This window comes from Scomber scombrus, chromosome 11, assembly GCF_963691925.1.
Source record: "Scomber scombrus chromosome 11, fScoSco1.1, whole genome shotgun sequence".
Lineage (NCBI taxonomy): Eukaryota > Metazoa > Chordata > Actinopteri > Scombriformes > Scombridae > Scomber > Scomber scombrus.
This window is the reverse complement of record NC_084980.1, coordinates 24,143,838-24,160,025: the sequence shown is the minus strand read 5'-3', so window position 1 is coordinate 24,160,025 and position 16,188 is coordinate 24,143,838. Positions and strand designations below refer to the sequence as shown.

Here is a 16,188-nt window from a genome sequence, read left to right as displayed (position 1 = left end):
GGTCACGACGAGAGGACGGAGGAGAGACGCTGGGAGGAAGCATAATTTAACCAAATGAAAAAGCACCTACTGTTTGTGGAAAGAGACGTTACTAGTTCATTAACTTTCATTGTATTGGAGACAACTACCCATCATTGTTAAATATAACTAGAGATAAGTGACCTAGTTTTTTTGTAATTTAAGTGAATTAATTGTCAATGTTGCCACAATGGCTAAAAATAGACAATATTATATCAGCAATTAGTAATAAGTGGAACACAATAAAAAAGTCTCACAGAATACTGATGAGGGATTTTTTGGTTTATATGATAGCAGTGATGACAGAAATGAACCTTATTTTAAGCAGTGAGAATTAGTGCTAATTTTTCTAGTATTAAATATGATATAATCCACTTTTTGAAGTATTTGTAAAGGAGAGATTTGTTACTTGAAACTTTGCGCTTCCTCATATACATGATTTTGATGGCGATCACTGTTGCTGCTTGAAGTCATATTAGATCATCCTATCCCTGTCTTAACGTACATAAGCCTGCTGGGAGTTAATTGAATTTATAAACCAGAAGAACTGAAATCCTTCTACAATAGAAAATACAACATCAGCTAAAATGAGATGCAGTTTTTCGTTACAAAAAGTTTCTAAAGTGCAACAACTCAATGGTAACAGAATGGTTGTTAAATAAAGAGCTGACTCAGGTAGTATATTTCAATATGATAATGTATTGTAATAGTCACATTTTCATAAATATGTACATGATGTTTTATGTAGAGAGAGGAAAGGTTATATTCTGAACAGTCAGGATTGGACGAAAACACTCATCAGGAAACATTCCCTCTCTCTTTGTAATGGACACTTTAGCTCCTTTGCCACCATTAAAAAATAATCCTAAAAATAAAAATTGCCTTCATGTTTTCCACTGGGTTACATCTGTAGTCCAGTTGAGTGTTCCCAATTAGAAAGTACCTACTGATAACATTATTTTACAATCCATGATGGATCTTTCTTTATCGTCTCGTTCTCTGGTCCCAAGATGGCAAAACCACACGTCCTCTGACCAACACCGAGGTACCTGCAGGAAAACAAGAACTCCATTACATTCAGACATGTTTATTTTCTCTCCATCTCTTTAAATTCACGTTAAAGATTTTTACCTTTCAGCCACATCCACCAGGTTTTTATGATTGACATCAAATAGTCTTTGTCTGTGATTCTGCTTCATCTCGTCTGTGATCCCACTGAGGAAGCGACCCATTCCTGCGACACGAAGACAAGGTGAGCAAACTAAAATCTGCTGCTCTAAAGCCTCAACGAAACAGAGACAGAGCCCCCAAATCAGGGCAGCAAAGGATTATTTTCCATTACTGACTATTTGTATTAAATCATTAATTGTTAAGTATAAATATTATAGAAAATCGTGGAAAATGCCCATTTCAATATCTTCAAATTGTCTCTTTTCTGGAAAAACAGTTCAGAACCCAAAATATATTAGATTTATGATGATATAAAAGAGGAGAGGTGCTAAATAAAAAATGCAAAAACATTTCAACAGAAAACTTTAAAAAAAGGTTATAGTTTAGTAACAAAGATTGAGCAAAAGAAAACGTCTAAAAATCTGAACTCATACTTTTTAGAGCACATCTAATGACTACATATCCCTTTGGAACCTTATAGAATTATATTAAACCTACATTTTAGTTTAATTACATTTGCACATTTCTGACCACCTTAAATTTTGACAGCTCCAAATATTTGATGGATTAAATCGCTGCAGCTGCTGCCAGGATGCATCTGTTCATTCACCACAGTGGGGGTCTCACCTTTGTCTGCGGGGGCCACAGGTGAGTCAACCGCTGAGAAGACGGACAGCTTGGCTTCGTCGATGTCCTGCTGCGTGAACTCGCCTGACTTCGCCCAGTCGACGCCTTTACGAAACGCAGACAGTGTCTGCACTGAGTTCGGGTCCCTTAGAGACAGAAGAGAAATAAAGTGAGACTGACACTCTTGGATTATTAATTATAAGTGTTTTAAACTTCATTTATTTAATATTTTGTATTGTAAACTTTTAAACCAGTCTGAGCACAAGTTCTACTGTATTGTTTTTCATTTCTCATCTAATTAAAGAGATTTTAACTATATGAAAAATCACTAAACTACAGATTATCAGCAGCAACTGCAGGTAATTGTGTTAAGAGTGTTTCATTTTTCTTTACATGATATTTATTGGTGAGCATTGTAAGTATTTGTATGAGAGTATGTACTGAAATGTTTCCCACCTGTATGAGTAAAAGGTGAACAGACCGCCTCCTCCCATCCTGGCCCCGCCTCCGTAGGCTCCACCCTTCTCTCTGATCTCTCCATGGAGAAATTTTGCCGTCATCATCCGTCCCAAGAGACACAGACTGACGGAGGAAAGAGGAGTTAGTATCAGACTAGGATGTAGATGTTAAGAATTTTACTGAAGACATTTAGAGTCAAATCTAGACTTTTATGAGAAAAGAAAGAGTCATACTACAGAAATAATGGATTAAATGATATTTAGTAAAGAATCACCTGGCGTAATCCTCGTGGCTGAACGGGACTGTACGAATAGACTCGCTGACAAAGTTGATGGGGAAGGGCATCTGGAAGAAGGTTTTCATCTGACATGGCTGGAAATTTGACTCCTGTGAAGGAAAGATAAGTTATTGTTAAGAAATACCTGCAGAGATTAGTCTTTGACACTATAATTAACAGGAGTAAACATTCAACACAACTAATGGTACTGATTTAACCCTTATCCTCACACAAGCACCCATGTAATTGTATATTAAGTCTTAAAATCCAGTTACAAAAACAACTTTCCATTTTTTGCTTCATCATAAGAGGGCCTATTCTTGTTTTGTGCTTGTTCTATTTAAGGTAATTAGAAAACTCAATGTGGTTAAGATTGATAGATGATAAAACAATTGTGTCACATTTTAAAAAAGGGACAAACAGCACAATATAAACTTACAGAGATTAATTTCCTGCTTGGCCCAGAATCATTATGAAGGTCTAGTGGTCTCTGTATCAAAGAAAGGAAAATAATACATAACATCATTTTTATTTGATTTATAGTCAGTATATCAAACATTTTGGTTTGTACATTTATTCAGCACGCCTGTTGAAAACTTACCTCAATAATATTCGATCGTACAGGTTTTCGCTCCTTTCGTGTTCCAGAAACTTCCTTCATGAAATTCTCCAGCTGTCCCGCTGAGTCAGACATTTTCTGTGGAGTTGCATTAATTGCACACCTGTAGAGATGAAAAGTAAAGTGTGCAATACATATTATATAGTTTATAATACTAAAATATTAAACTTAAAGACAGTCTGTGCAGGTTTTTAACAGACAAATTAAATTCCTTTTCCAGTCTTCATATAATCCACCTTAAATGGGAGTTGTGATTCAGTGTGCTGGTGCTTCATGTATCTAATCATATGAACCCACCTCATGTTGTCTGGATTGAGAATGTGTTTCTTGATCCTGGGTAGCGTTCGGATGACCTGGCTGAGGTCTGTCATCTCTGCTATCTTCTTCATAAACTTCACCTGATGTTCAAATAAGCAAAAACACAAAATACTTTCTCAGAAACTATTGATAGTCAAATAAAAAGGTACATGACAAAGACTGGAGAAACAAAAACTTAATTTAAAGAAGTCTCCAATAATGAAGAATCACATCTAGTGTCTGGGCTACAACTATTATCACAATATTAACCTTGGTAAGTCATTTAGTTGTTCTTAACCTCTTGTGCCTCACTTAAAAAAAATTTCCTTAGAGACAAAAATGTCCAGAGTAAAGAGACTGCCATAAAAAATATTATAAATTAATATTATTTTCCACTTTCAATTTTTTTTTTTTAACCAACATCAGTCCTGATTTTTTAGGATTTTAACCCTTTAAATTCCAGTTTGTTTACATATTTTTAAATGGAAAAAAAAACAAAACACAAAAATTGAATTATTTTCTAAATATTAAATGCAAAGTGAATTATTTGGGGGGATTATCACAGTCTGGGATATGTCAGTGATTAGCAAAAACATTGATTTTAATGCATTATTATAATGTGTGCAGTGTCAGATAAAAAAACAAACAAAAAAACTCCTTCTGGGATCCTTAGGGACAAAAATATCCACATTGAAACCCATTAAAACTACATTTTTCGACCCCCCCCTGCCAAAAAACGACACTTTAGTTGTAAAATGAAAAGCTAAAAATGTAGTTAGTGAGGCACAAGGGTTAAATTACTATTTGTTCAGAACTATTATCTTAGGTAATTATATATATTTTTTTAAAGATTATTATATCATTGCATTTCTGACATTATATAATCGCTTGATAGTTGACAATAGAAACTGAATTATAATAACAGGAGATTGGGACAGTCGTACATATATTTAATGTTTGGTACCTGTTCCATCCCACCAAACGTCTCCTGCAGGTCTCCCGCTGGAGTCAGGTGACGGCCCGACCGGGTCATAGCATACAAGTGACCAGAGTACGAGATCCCATTGGCCAATTCCTGCGCTGCCATCATCACCAGCACCCTCAGACGCGCCTCGTCATCAAAGTGAGGGCTGAAGGAAAGAAAGGTGTTTTATTTAATGGTAACAATGTGCAGCTTTCTTTTCAGCAGTGTAGTGTGTTGTTAGAGGACGCACCGGTTGAATGTGTCACTCCACAACTGAAACATGTGAGGAAGGTTCCTCTCCAAGCAGGAGGAGGACAGGAGGACGCCCTGAAACAGATGAGAGACGCTCTTCACATACTGAACATAGATTGGTGGATTGAGAGGCAGCGTTGTAATTTAAAATATCACTGCAGCAGTAAATCATTCTCAAACTAACTTCTCACTCATTTCATGTTTCTCTACACAACCATGTCTCATTTATTTGTTGTTTATTCATTTCCAGACAGGCAGAAGGCTGTAGCTTATCCCAGCATGAAGGTTTGCCAGGCTGATCTGCATGTTTTTGGATTGTGGCAACACATTTTTTGGTATGTCAGCCTCTTCTGGGTACATTTTTCTTTTTTTAAGCTTCAGGCTTCTATGTGATTTTTCAGACACAGATCCGTCGAGCTGGCACTGACCTGCTCGTACATGTCCAGCTGGGTAGAATCAGAGATGACTTGGGTGGAGACGGACATGCCCCCCGTCCTCAGCTCCATCTGCTGGGACTGTTGCCTGTAGTCCAGAGCTCCACAACCCATCCTAGTTAAACAAACACACATACACACTTTGTTTGATATGTGCTTAGCTAGCTGGGGTAACAGTTTAAAAAGGTACAGGCAGACAGACTCCAACAATTCAATGAACCTGAAAAAGGTAGACCAGTGAGTAATGGGAGATCCTGCTCAGCCTGTTATTGTTCTTATTTCACTTTATGTTTCTTGTTTTTGTTAATAGTCTGTTTTTGTTTTGTGGTCTCATTTTGTTCCAAATGTAATTGCTTTATTTCCTTATCTTGAATTAGTTATAAAAAATGTGTTCTGAATTGATAGATAGAGATAGATCTTTATCTGCATCTCCTTCATGTGAAGAATTTATAGAAAAATACACTATCTATAGACTCTAAGACTCCTGTTCTGGTCCTTCTACACAGACAGATTGACTCACTTGGTAATAACACTGCAGAAGAGCGGGACGTAAAGCCTGAGTTCCTCTGGCAGCGTGTTGAGACTACACATGGCTCTGAAGTAAACCAAACCGTTGGTGGGCTGCTCGCAGTACTGCACCGGCACGCCGCCTGCAGAGATCAGGAAAACACTTCATCAGAGACAGACAAAAGCAGAAACCTTCGACTGTGATTGTGTAAGTGTGATGTAAAATGTAATAAAGTGGAAAATCCAGTGTGATGTACCTGCAGTGCCGATTTGAACAGGAGTGACGGGTATTGTGGGCTCGATGTCGGACACTTTGACGGCAGGTAGACAGGAGGCGTCCTGGGTTTTACTCTGAACAGCCAGCAGCTCCAGACCTTTACAACAAGAGAAATATCACACTGTTAACATTGAGTGGATGGATACTTAGTCAAAAGTGCTGGATAGGAACTGCTCAGAAATTTGGGGCTGGTTTGGTTTAGACACAAAAAAGCTGTATCACCAGGAGAGTGAAGGCAACGGGTTACTGTGTGAATTTCAGTGTTTGTTTTTTTTTAATTATATGTTTTAATGTTTCCAATTCTTACTGTTAAATGTTTGTTTTTATGTAAAGCACATTGAGTTCCCCCTGTGTATGCAATGCACTTTATAAATAAAACTGCTTTGCCTTGCCTAGACCTGTTAAATGTGTAAAGATGACTTCTGTGTGATTTGACTTTTGTGATAAATAAACACTGATTGATTGATTGATTGATTGATTGATTGATTCTCTTAAGTGCACAGCAAGAACTAAAATTAAAAGGTAAAATTGTAATTTTTACTCTCTTTGGTGCTTGAATTAAGTCCAAAATACAGTAGATTCGTCCTGTCAACAGACAGGAAATCCTCCTCACACTCAAAAGGTGGATTGTTGAAACAGTGACAATCATAAAGGGTTTCTAAAAACTCATCCTAAATTTTAAGTATTTAAACCCATGCCTTGCTCACATAAATACTTAATGATACTGTATGTATCCCACTGTGTGACTAATAAAAGGAATATCTTATCTTTCACTTTTGTTTATGTTTATATCTGTTATGTATTTATGTAATTATCCCAATTAAACCTGTGAAAATGATGGCATATTCAAATTCCCTATTCTGTCAAAGTGTTTTTTAATTATTTCCTGTTTTCTGTTTCTCATTTAATCAACTAATTGCTTGAGTGCTACTTACTGTAAGAGTGTTAACCATCACTGCTTCCACTTTGTGTCGAGTGCTCCAATTAGCCAATTAAACTAGCAAGTTAAATGCCAAAACTGTTCAACAAGGATAAAACCTTCCAGTTTATTTTTGACAGGCTCCCTGCCAACAAAAAAACACAGAATCCCTGCACGGATCTGTGACGTCATCATTACCTTTCTCATAGATGTCCTTTCTGTCGCTGTCAGTCAGAGCCTGGATCTTTTTCTGGAGCTTTTCCTCTTCAGCTTTGGCTTGTTTCTCCAGGTAGGCCTCATCTGGGCTCATGGACAGGGTCAGTCTGTGTGTGTTCTCCTGCAGGGAGAGATGAGAGGAGAGGGGGGAACGGTGGAAGAGGTGAAGAACAACACAAATTAGCATTAAACCCTAAAATTCTAGTAGAGGGACTCAGGTGAAGCCAATTTTGTTATCATGATCTTGAGAACGACATAAAAACTAAGCTGACCCTGAATTCTGACTTCTCAGTAGAAGAGGGAAATAGGAATGAGAGACTCCCATCAGGAACTAAAATAATACTTCAAGGCTCTATTTAGACACACTGAAAAATACTAAAATGTAGATCTTGGTCTTTACATGTTTGTTTGTGGGACTTCTATGTTGTATGACTGATACTGGGGAAAATTTTCCTTCCTCGAGGATGTAGGAGAAAGGCCTTCTGATACATATTTAAACTGTGCTGAAGTGGAAAAACAAGTTAAACTGTACTGTTTTGCACTTTAATACAATTTGTATTGTTCTTTTTAAAATTACCCAACAATGGTGCATCAATGTAGGCCTTTGAATTTAAAAAAGAAAGAAAGAAATCTTTTAAAGAAACATGCTTTCTTTCATTTAGAGAGATCTGACTCTGACCAACCACTAGGAGTCACTAGTGCATCTAAGTCAAGGATCTGACTGCCAGACTTCTGTTTGTTGCCCTGTTTTTCTCTGATATCTGCTCACTTATAAACACATACATATTTCAGATTATACATATTTTATTCACCTTAAAATACAGTCTGACTTTGTCCTGGAGGAAGCGAGGGTTTTCTTTCAGTGACTGTCTGAACTTTTCAACGCTGTCACTGATCTGCAGCAGCTCCACAGGGTTACCGTCATGGTTCCACGACGATGCTATGTACTGATAACACAAACACACGCACACACGAAATGTTAACAGTAAGAATTAAAGGAACAGACAAAAACTGAAAACCTCAGACAAATGACTCAAACTATTTTTCTGGAATTAGAAAAAACTAATCCAAGAGAAAGAAGTCTGCAAACAAACTGCTTCATATTTAAGATATAATTGTTAGTTTTGAAAAACCCACTTTACGGGGAAAAGCAAAGAAAAACTAGAATTAATGCACAGAAAACACAAACCAAACATTCTTAGTATTGCTGAAACACTTCCCATGTAGAGGTTTATAAATGTGCCGATGACACAGATGAGAGTGTCCTTGTTGTTGTTGTGGAAACTAAATGAAGGTTAGAGATAAGACAGCGGTGAGCTCACCGAGGCCAGAGACAGGCCGAAGTTGGTGGACTGGTGTTTCATCTGGATCTCGATCTTGTGGAGGAGACCCTCGAGCCTCTCCTCCTCAAAGCCGTTCCTGTGACGGATGATGACGAGGAGAAATAAGTTGAGCTGATATCACACATCACAAACGTAGAAATGTTTGTTTTGTTTCTGCTTCATCCTGATGCAATACATGTGATCCAGTCTGGATTGAGAGCCGATAAAATGTCTGTTATGTGGCAGTTTTTAAACATTTAACATTAATCCATATTTTAAAAAAAACACCAGAATAGTAACTGAGGCTGGGTGACAAACAGATAAATCCACAACATTAACATCCAATTAGCAGATCCTGAACACTAATCTACCTGTTGTTGCCTTATGTTGGTGTCTACTGAGCTAAGTACTTACTCTATAATGTCATTGATGGTTTGGCTTATGATTTCTTTGACCCTCTCTGTGTCCTCCTCCGCCATTCCTTGCAGTCCAATGCTGAATGACGCCTCTTTGGTGCTGCCGTCATATCTGCAGAACACAAGTCAACACGATCTCAACAAACACTTTCATTACTGTAACACCAGGACACTACTGTAACATGTCACCGCTCAGATTAAATGCTAACTAAGATGTGCCATTACACTGTTATGATGTTAACGCCTGTTTACAGTACACACCCGACGACAGAGGAGAAGTCGGTTCCGATCTTGGGCTCGATGAGAGCTTTGTAGAAGGGAGAGTTTGGACCAGAGATCATCAGAGAGGACAGCAGGCTGAGAGTGAAGCCTTCAAATGTGTCAGTGATGCTGCACAGGGAAAAAAACAAAAGAGATTCACACAGATGTTACTGTATAATAAATAGAGAAGGGTAAAAGCATCATTGTTCAAAGAGAACATGGCCAATTGAGAGGTTGAACTTGTACTGTAAGTAAAGGAATTTGACTATGGTGTTTGATTTCTATTTCCCAGACTCTCTCTTATTCATCTTGAGGAAGACACCTCTTGAAACACTGTCACCACAACTATACAAGCAAACATAAAATAAATAACAAAGAAGAAGCTCGACAGCAACAGAGGATTCAGTATCTGTGGCTTAAGAATCAAACAAATGTGATCCTACTTCAAAAAAAGTGTTTGAGTACAAATATCTCTATAAAACCTTGTAGGAAATAGAAATAAATGGTGTGATCTTACTCTCCCAGCAGGTAGCTCACACACAGCGTGTTCTGCCTGGCTGGATCTGGAGCCAGAGCGTCAGGGCCGCAGGTCACATGGTCCTCTTTCTTATAAAACCAGAGAAAATCACAGTGTTATAAAAAAAGAAAAATGGAGCCATGCTTGCAAATAATAATCAAACTCAGGCTTAAACATGCACAGCACTGGTGTGATCTCATACAATCATCTCATGCCTTGATGCTACATGAAATGTGCCTGCTGTGAACTCACAGGGCTGCTCCAGTGCGGCTGGGTGGGGACCTGTGTGTTCGGGTCGATGCGTTCAAACTTGGACAGAGCTTCTTCTTCTATTTGCTTCAGATGCTGCTCCAAGGGTAAGTCTCCATATGTGAAGAACCTGAAGAACATGGTAAACAGACTTTCAAGGGGCTGTGTGTGTGTTTGTCCTATTCTTTAAAAAAAAAAAAAAGAAAAGTGTATATGGTAGAGGGAAAGAGGGGGATGTTCCTGGCCTGTAAACATAATAGCCCGAAGCCACCATGACACTCTTTTTTATTATTTATTTAACCTCAACATGCATCTTAAAGCCTACATGCACAGTTTAAATTTATTCTGGGATTAATAATAGTGGAGGGAGAGAAAAATTAAATGATTATAGACAGAAAACTGATTCATTCTAATATGATTTTCCCATTTCCAATTATTTTTTCCAGAATAGTTTAATAGTTGTAACTGTTTATTGAATCTTTCTTCATGAGTATAAGATGAATACTGTTTTTGTGTGTGTGTGTGTGTGTGTGTGTGTGTGTGTGTGTGTGTGTGTGTTACTCGACCTGGCATTGCTGGGGTGGTAGTGTGTAGCATGGAACTGTTTGAGTTGCTCCCAGGTGAGGTCAGGGATGGCCAGAGGCTCTCCACCTGACACCACAGAGTAGGTGTGATCTGGATACAGCTTGTTCTGCAGATGCTGGGCATACAGCCTCTCATTGTCCGACTGTGAGAAAAACACACACACACACACACACACACGCACGCACACACACACACACACACACACACACACACACACACACACACACACACACACACACACACACACACACACACACACACACACACACACACACACACACACACACACACACACACACACACACACACACACACACACATTATTATGATTTCCAACTTCTGGAAAATAGTTAAAGCATTAGTCATTTCAGCATTACTCATTTCATGAACACAATGAACACCTTGGATATCTGTGTTGTATTCAGCACAGTCACAACAACTTCAACACCTTCTTGGCAATACTGGAAAAGACTCCGTTGGATCACACATTTTATGTCTTCACCAAATGTGGGGGGAAAAAAGGGGAAAAAAGAGGAAGAATTGTTGTAGTGGGTAGTCAGAGTCACAGTCAAAGCTGTCCAGAGACTCCAGTCTACCTTAAATGGTTTTGTTGTGTTGACTCACTTTGTTTTTTTTCTTGATTGCAGGACATTTTTTACACTTTGGTATAAGGTAAACATTTGTAGAGCTTTATATACTTTCTCTGTTACAGTTTCATATTGTATCAGTGTATTATTCTAACATACATGTGCTGTTTACTTTGCATTAAAAACAAACAACTGTTGAGGGTTTGTACTTTGAAAACACCCTAAATGTGTGTCTGGACTCGGGGAAGCTATGTGTAACTGTGAAATAATGTTAAAGTGTGCTGACCACTGAACATGAACATTGGCAGTATTAATAATAACAGTGACAGGCAAACTGTTGACTTACAAAAGCTCCCTTCATTTCATTGAACACCACTCCTTTAAACATCAGTGGAGAGTTGGGATCTGTGGGGATTTCATTCTCCAGCCTCCAGCCTTCCTGCCTGGAAACATTCAAACATACAGAAACCAATCAGATATTACTCATTTCATCAATATGACCCAAATAATCAAATAATATTCATAACTACGTTTCATAATGTGTTTAGCCAACTTTTTTGGAAAATATTGTATATAGCAGGGCTAAAAAATAATGATTGTTTTCATTATCGATTAATCTGCTGATCATTTTCTCAATTACTTGATGGTCAATAAAATGTAAGAAAATCAGTGAAACACAACCGTTACATTTTCCAAAGATTCAAAGATTATGTCCATCTTGTTTTGACCATCCAACAGTCCAAAAACCCCAAAATATTTAATTTACTATTAAATAATGACAAAGAAAACAATTAAATAAAATTTGAGAAGTTGAAAACAGCTAAGCAATTCATCGATTATCTATATAGTTCCCGATATATAGTTGACTAAGTGACTGTAGTCTACAATAACTGTTCAGCAGCACTTTACACTCACCAGAAATCCTGCTCTCGTAAACAAGGGAAGAAAACTGCATCCAGATAGACTGACAGAAGATTTTGGAAGTCTTTTCCATTTTGGGTTGAGAACGGGTACATGGTGTAGTCACTGGCTGTTCATCAAGAAACAAACAAACAAAACCTGAGCAAAAAGCATCTTTAGCAGGTGGTCTGTTATTTTCTATTGTGGCTGCCTGGCAAAAATATTACAGAAGCTTATAAATGATGCTTTTACCCACCTGTGAAGGCGTTCATGAAGGTGGACAGGGACCTGTTGAGCATCTTGAAGAAGGGGTCTCTGCAGGGATACTTCTGGGATCCACAAAGGACTGTGTGCTCCAGGATGTGTGGGACCCCCGTGCTGTCCATGGGGGTCGTCCTGAACTGGACACTAAAACACAAAACCAAATATAAAAGGGAACAGTTTTTGCTTTTGAGTACAATGGTGTGCTGTGACTTGGCTGGAGGAAAATATGCTGCTGTTAAAAGTAAGTTTTCACATCTAAATCTGTTATAATCTGTTTTCCCACATAATATACGGGTATACTATGAATGGGGAATACTACTAAAACACATTTAAACCAACCTGAAGAGGTTATTGGAGTCATCTCTGGCTGCATGCAGGTACTGAGCTCCTGTTTTATCATGAGTCAACTTCACTGCTGTGAGAAACAAGTCAGGGACCACGACAACCTGTGAAAAGCAGAGTTACAGGTGAAATGAGCATCTGTTAATGAGGACTCCAGACAGTTTCATTCAGGGACAAGGTCAAGTCTCTGTCACTGAATTTATGTTAGTGTAGTAATAGGAAAGTCAAGGAAAGAAGTTAAAAGAGGTTCAACCTTAAATTCAAGTTGTTTTAGAGATTAATCAGAAAATGGCTCGAGCATTGTTCCATGCATGTATTTAGGGATTACAAACTTTTGCAGCGTTTAAAATAGATATCTTGTGACATTTTTCAAGCGTATCCATAGTAGTTAGCAGTATGTTAATGTGCTAATGACAGCTATCACAGATGAAAACTTAAAATCTAACTGCATCATTACCTCTCTGACTGTAAAGCCGTTGATTTTCTGTCCTGTTTGGTACTGACGAGCCCTCTCTACCGCTGTGGTGCTCTTCAGCCTCCATGTCTGCTGCTGTCCGTTGAAACTGGGAGGAAAAATTAGTTATTAGTATACAGAATTAATTCATTCATCTTTTCACAAACAATATGCATGTATGTACATTATTGTGTTAATGTTTTAGGCACTTTAGATGTTTAGATTCTTATTCATAATGCAACACAATCAGAGAGGCGTCTGATCGGTCCCAAATTAATTCTGCTGCATGAAAATGAGCTCAAACACACAGTCAGAGGCAAAAAAAAAGAAGAAGTATTTTCAGCTACAATAACAAGGAGTTCTGCAGCAGATGGTTTGGCCCCCACAGAGCCCTGATTTTAACATCATGGAGTCAGTCTGGGATTATATGAACAGACAGAAGCAGCTGAGAGAGAACTGAAGAAGAAGAACTGTGGCAACTTCTCCGAGATCAAGTTCAAGATCAAGTTCACGTTTATTTAATTGTCATTCCAACCAAACGATCTATTAAATACACACAGCAGAACTAAATTGCATTTCTCAGGACCAAAGTGCAAGAGAAATAGAAAAACTAATTCCCCAAATCTCTCTGTGACTGCACTGATCTCATCAAATTCAAATCTCTTCTCAAGACTCACCTTTTTAAATCCACTTTTATTGTTGGATTGTTTTGTTGTTTTCTTTTCCTATTTTTGTTTCTTCTTCTGTACATTGCTTTTATTGTGATTGTGTTTTCATTTATTCTGTATGGTTTTATTGTTTTACTTTGTCTTGACACTGTAAAGCATCTTTGATTATTGTTAAACGTGCTCTATAAAATAACTATCATTATTATTATTATTATACCTAAGAAACACATGAGAACACTTAAAAGGCAATAAGACAGCAGCAGTTAAAAAAGACCAGTGCTATACTAAAATTAAGTGCAATAAAGTGGCTGATAAAAATCATAATAAAACACTTTATTACATCATCTACAAGATGCAGGAACTTCTGACCTGGCACACCGTTTTACATTTTCAGGAACATTCAGTCTTTATAAAAAATGGTGCAAATGTCATTTCAATTGACATAAAACCAACAAAAATACAAAATGTACATTTTAACAAGCCTGATGCTGCTTTTAAACAATGTTTTAAGATATTTTTGAATTGCCCAACCCTTAAATGTCTTTTAATATCACCTTGTGTCTAATTTATATTTTGTCTTATTGTCTTCTATGTTTTGTGTAAATAAACCATGAGTTGACTTTTTTGCTCAAAAGTTGCTATACAAATAAACTTACCTTGTCCAAACAATATTTATTAACCAAAACACACATATATTTAACAGCTGAACTATCCACATTTCACTAATAAGGACTTTAACATGAAAATATAAGCAGTAATATTTAGTGTCTCTAAAAAGATGCTTCCCTATTGTCTTTTATGTGTTGTGTAAATCACCTTGAGATGCCTTTTTTGCTCAAAAGTTGCTATACAAATAAACTTGACCTGCCCTAACACATATATATCATCCAAAACACACATGTATTTAACAGCTGAACTATCCATATTTCACTAATAAGGACGTTAACATGAAAATATAAACAATAATATCTGCTGTATCATTTCTGGTTGCATCAGCTGTTACATCAGATTTTAATTGTAGAGTCAAAACACCTTTTTAAAAATAATGTCATATATAATATCTTATCACAGGTATTAAAAGGAAGCTGGTGTGTTATTATAAACTCAGCAGCCTTGTAAAAATGTTGTTTTATTACCCTTAACAGGACCAGATGTGTTTAGTTAGCTCCTCAGTGTCAACCATGCTGCTAACTTACCTCAGATATCGAAGTTTCTGAAGCGCCGCCTTCGTTTGTCGAAACATGATTTAGTCAATTATTAAATGACACACAACTATGATTATTCCTGCTATTTAAATTACACTATTTTACTCTTCTAATGTCATTTAATCCACATTATTACGGCTGTAGCATCCTGGGTCTGTGTCCTCTCTTTGACAGCGTGTGTGTGTGTGGAATAGTTGACATTTCCACCTCGAATCATGCTTGTGTCCGATTGGTCGAGTGATGAAGAAGAGCAGCTATGATTGGCTGGACGTCACATCTCCAAGGTTACCGATTTTTGAGTTATATTTGAGGTGATTTTGAAGGGCAATGGATTGATGATGGATATTAAAGCTTTAAATCACACTTAAATGTTGTTCTGACTTTATATTAAACTATATTAGAGTTTATTTAAATTTTTTCCTGATTTTAACTGTAATTTAATATTTTATCCAGCAGATGTCACTGTAAGATAATGTTTAAATAGACAAAAAAAGGATGTTGCAACTCATTTATTTTTTCTTAATGTTCTTCAAAGTTCAAATAACACCAACATCAGTACAAATAAACAATTTTAGTGTTCAAAAAGTGCAAACTAATTCCCCCCACACTTCTTTTTAACATACTGTATAATTTGACATGCTGCAATATTTACACACATCACTCCTTCTATAAGATATAAGACTGTGCTGCTGTGTTGCTAAGCAACTTTTACATAATGACATGACAATGCAAGTTTATTTTAATGTAGGACAGAGCATCAAGACTTAATGCATAACTATTCTTTAAAAAGAAGCTATTTTACGTAACATACAGTCACCGTCCACTTCATTAGCAGGGTTGGGAAGGTTACCCCTATTTAACAAGTAATAAGTAATGTAACTATTTCAATTACTTAATCAAACTAATGTAGCTTATTAAATTTGATTACTTTTCTAATCTTTCAACTGTTGAGTTAAGGTGAATTTGATCTAGTTACTCATCAGTGACTCAACCTCCAGCCAGCGTTCATAATCACTCAGTGTTTATAAATATGACTGTGCCTCAAATTTCCAGTAGATCATTACTTCCCAAGTAGCATTTATCTAATGGGAAACATGACATCATTTACTTTAATACTTTTGCTGTTAATACTTATGTACTTTTAGTTAAGTAGGGGTTTTCATGCAGGGCTTTTGCTTTTTATATTGCTGTATTGGTACTTTTATCAGGGAAGGTTACTTAAGAAATGTAATAGGTTACAGATTACTAGTAAATCATTTAAAAAGTAATAAGTAATGTAACTATTTCAATAACTTAATAAAAGTAATGTAACGTATTACATTTGATTACTTTTCTAATTTTCTAACCAATGTTTTCAGCTGTTAGGGTAAGTGTTCCCTTCA

The 16,188-nt window shown here is 36.9% G+C and overlaps 1 protein-coding gene across 1 annotated transcript; it reads right to left on the bottom strand.

The window, feature by feature from the left end:
- Positions 1–704: 704 nt before the first annotated feature.
- pitrm1 (pitrilysin metallopeptidase 1) lies at positions 705–14,967 on the bottom strand. The gene is made up of 27 exons (XM_062428557.1): positions 14,798–14,967; positions 12,937–13,042; positions 12,477–12,583; positions 12,130–12,281; positions 11,889–12,003; positions 11,320–11,416; positions 10,368–10,528; positions 9,805–9,931; positions 9,553–9,641; positions 9,036–9,164; positions 8,773–8,886; positions 8,359–8,455; positions 7,849–7,983; positions 7,019–7,157; positions 5,882–5,998; positions 5,638–5,767; positions 5,112–5,232; positions 4,682–4,758; positions 4,432–4,597; positions 3,468–3,568; positions 3,153–3,273; positions 2,991–3,041; positions 2,549–2,661; positions 2,272–2,397; positions 1,816–1,961; positions 1,150–1,252; positions 705–1,067 (listed from the first exon to the last, which is right to left on the bottom strand). The coding sequence occupies exons 1-27, from the start codon at positions 14,842–14,844 to the stop codon at positions 974–976; spliced, it is 3,081 nt and encodes a 1,026-aa protein (XP_062284541.1). The 5' UTR covers positions 14,845–14,967; the 3' UTR covers positions 705–973.
- Between the last annotated feature and the right edge of the window lie 1,221 nt (positions 14,968–16,188).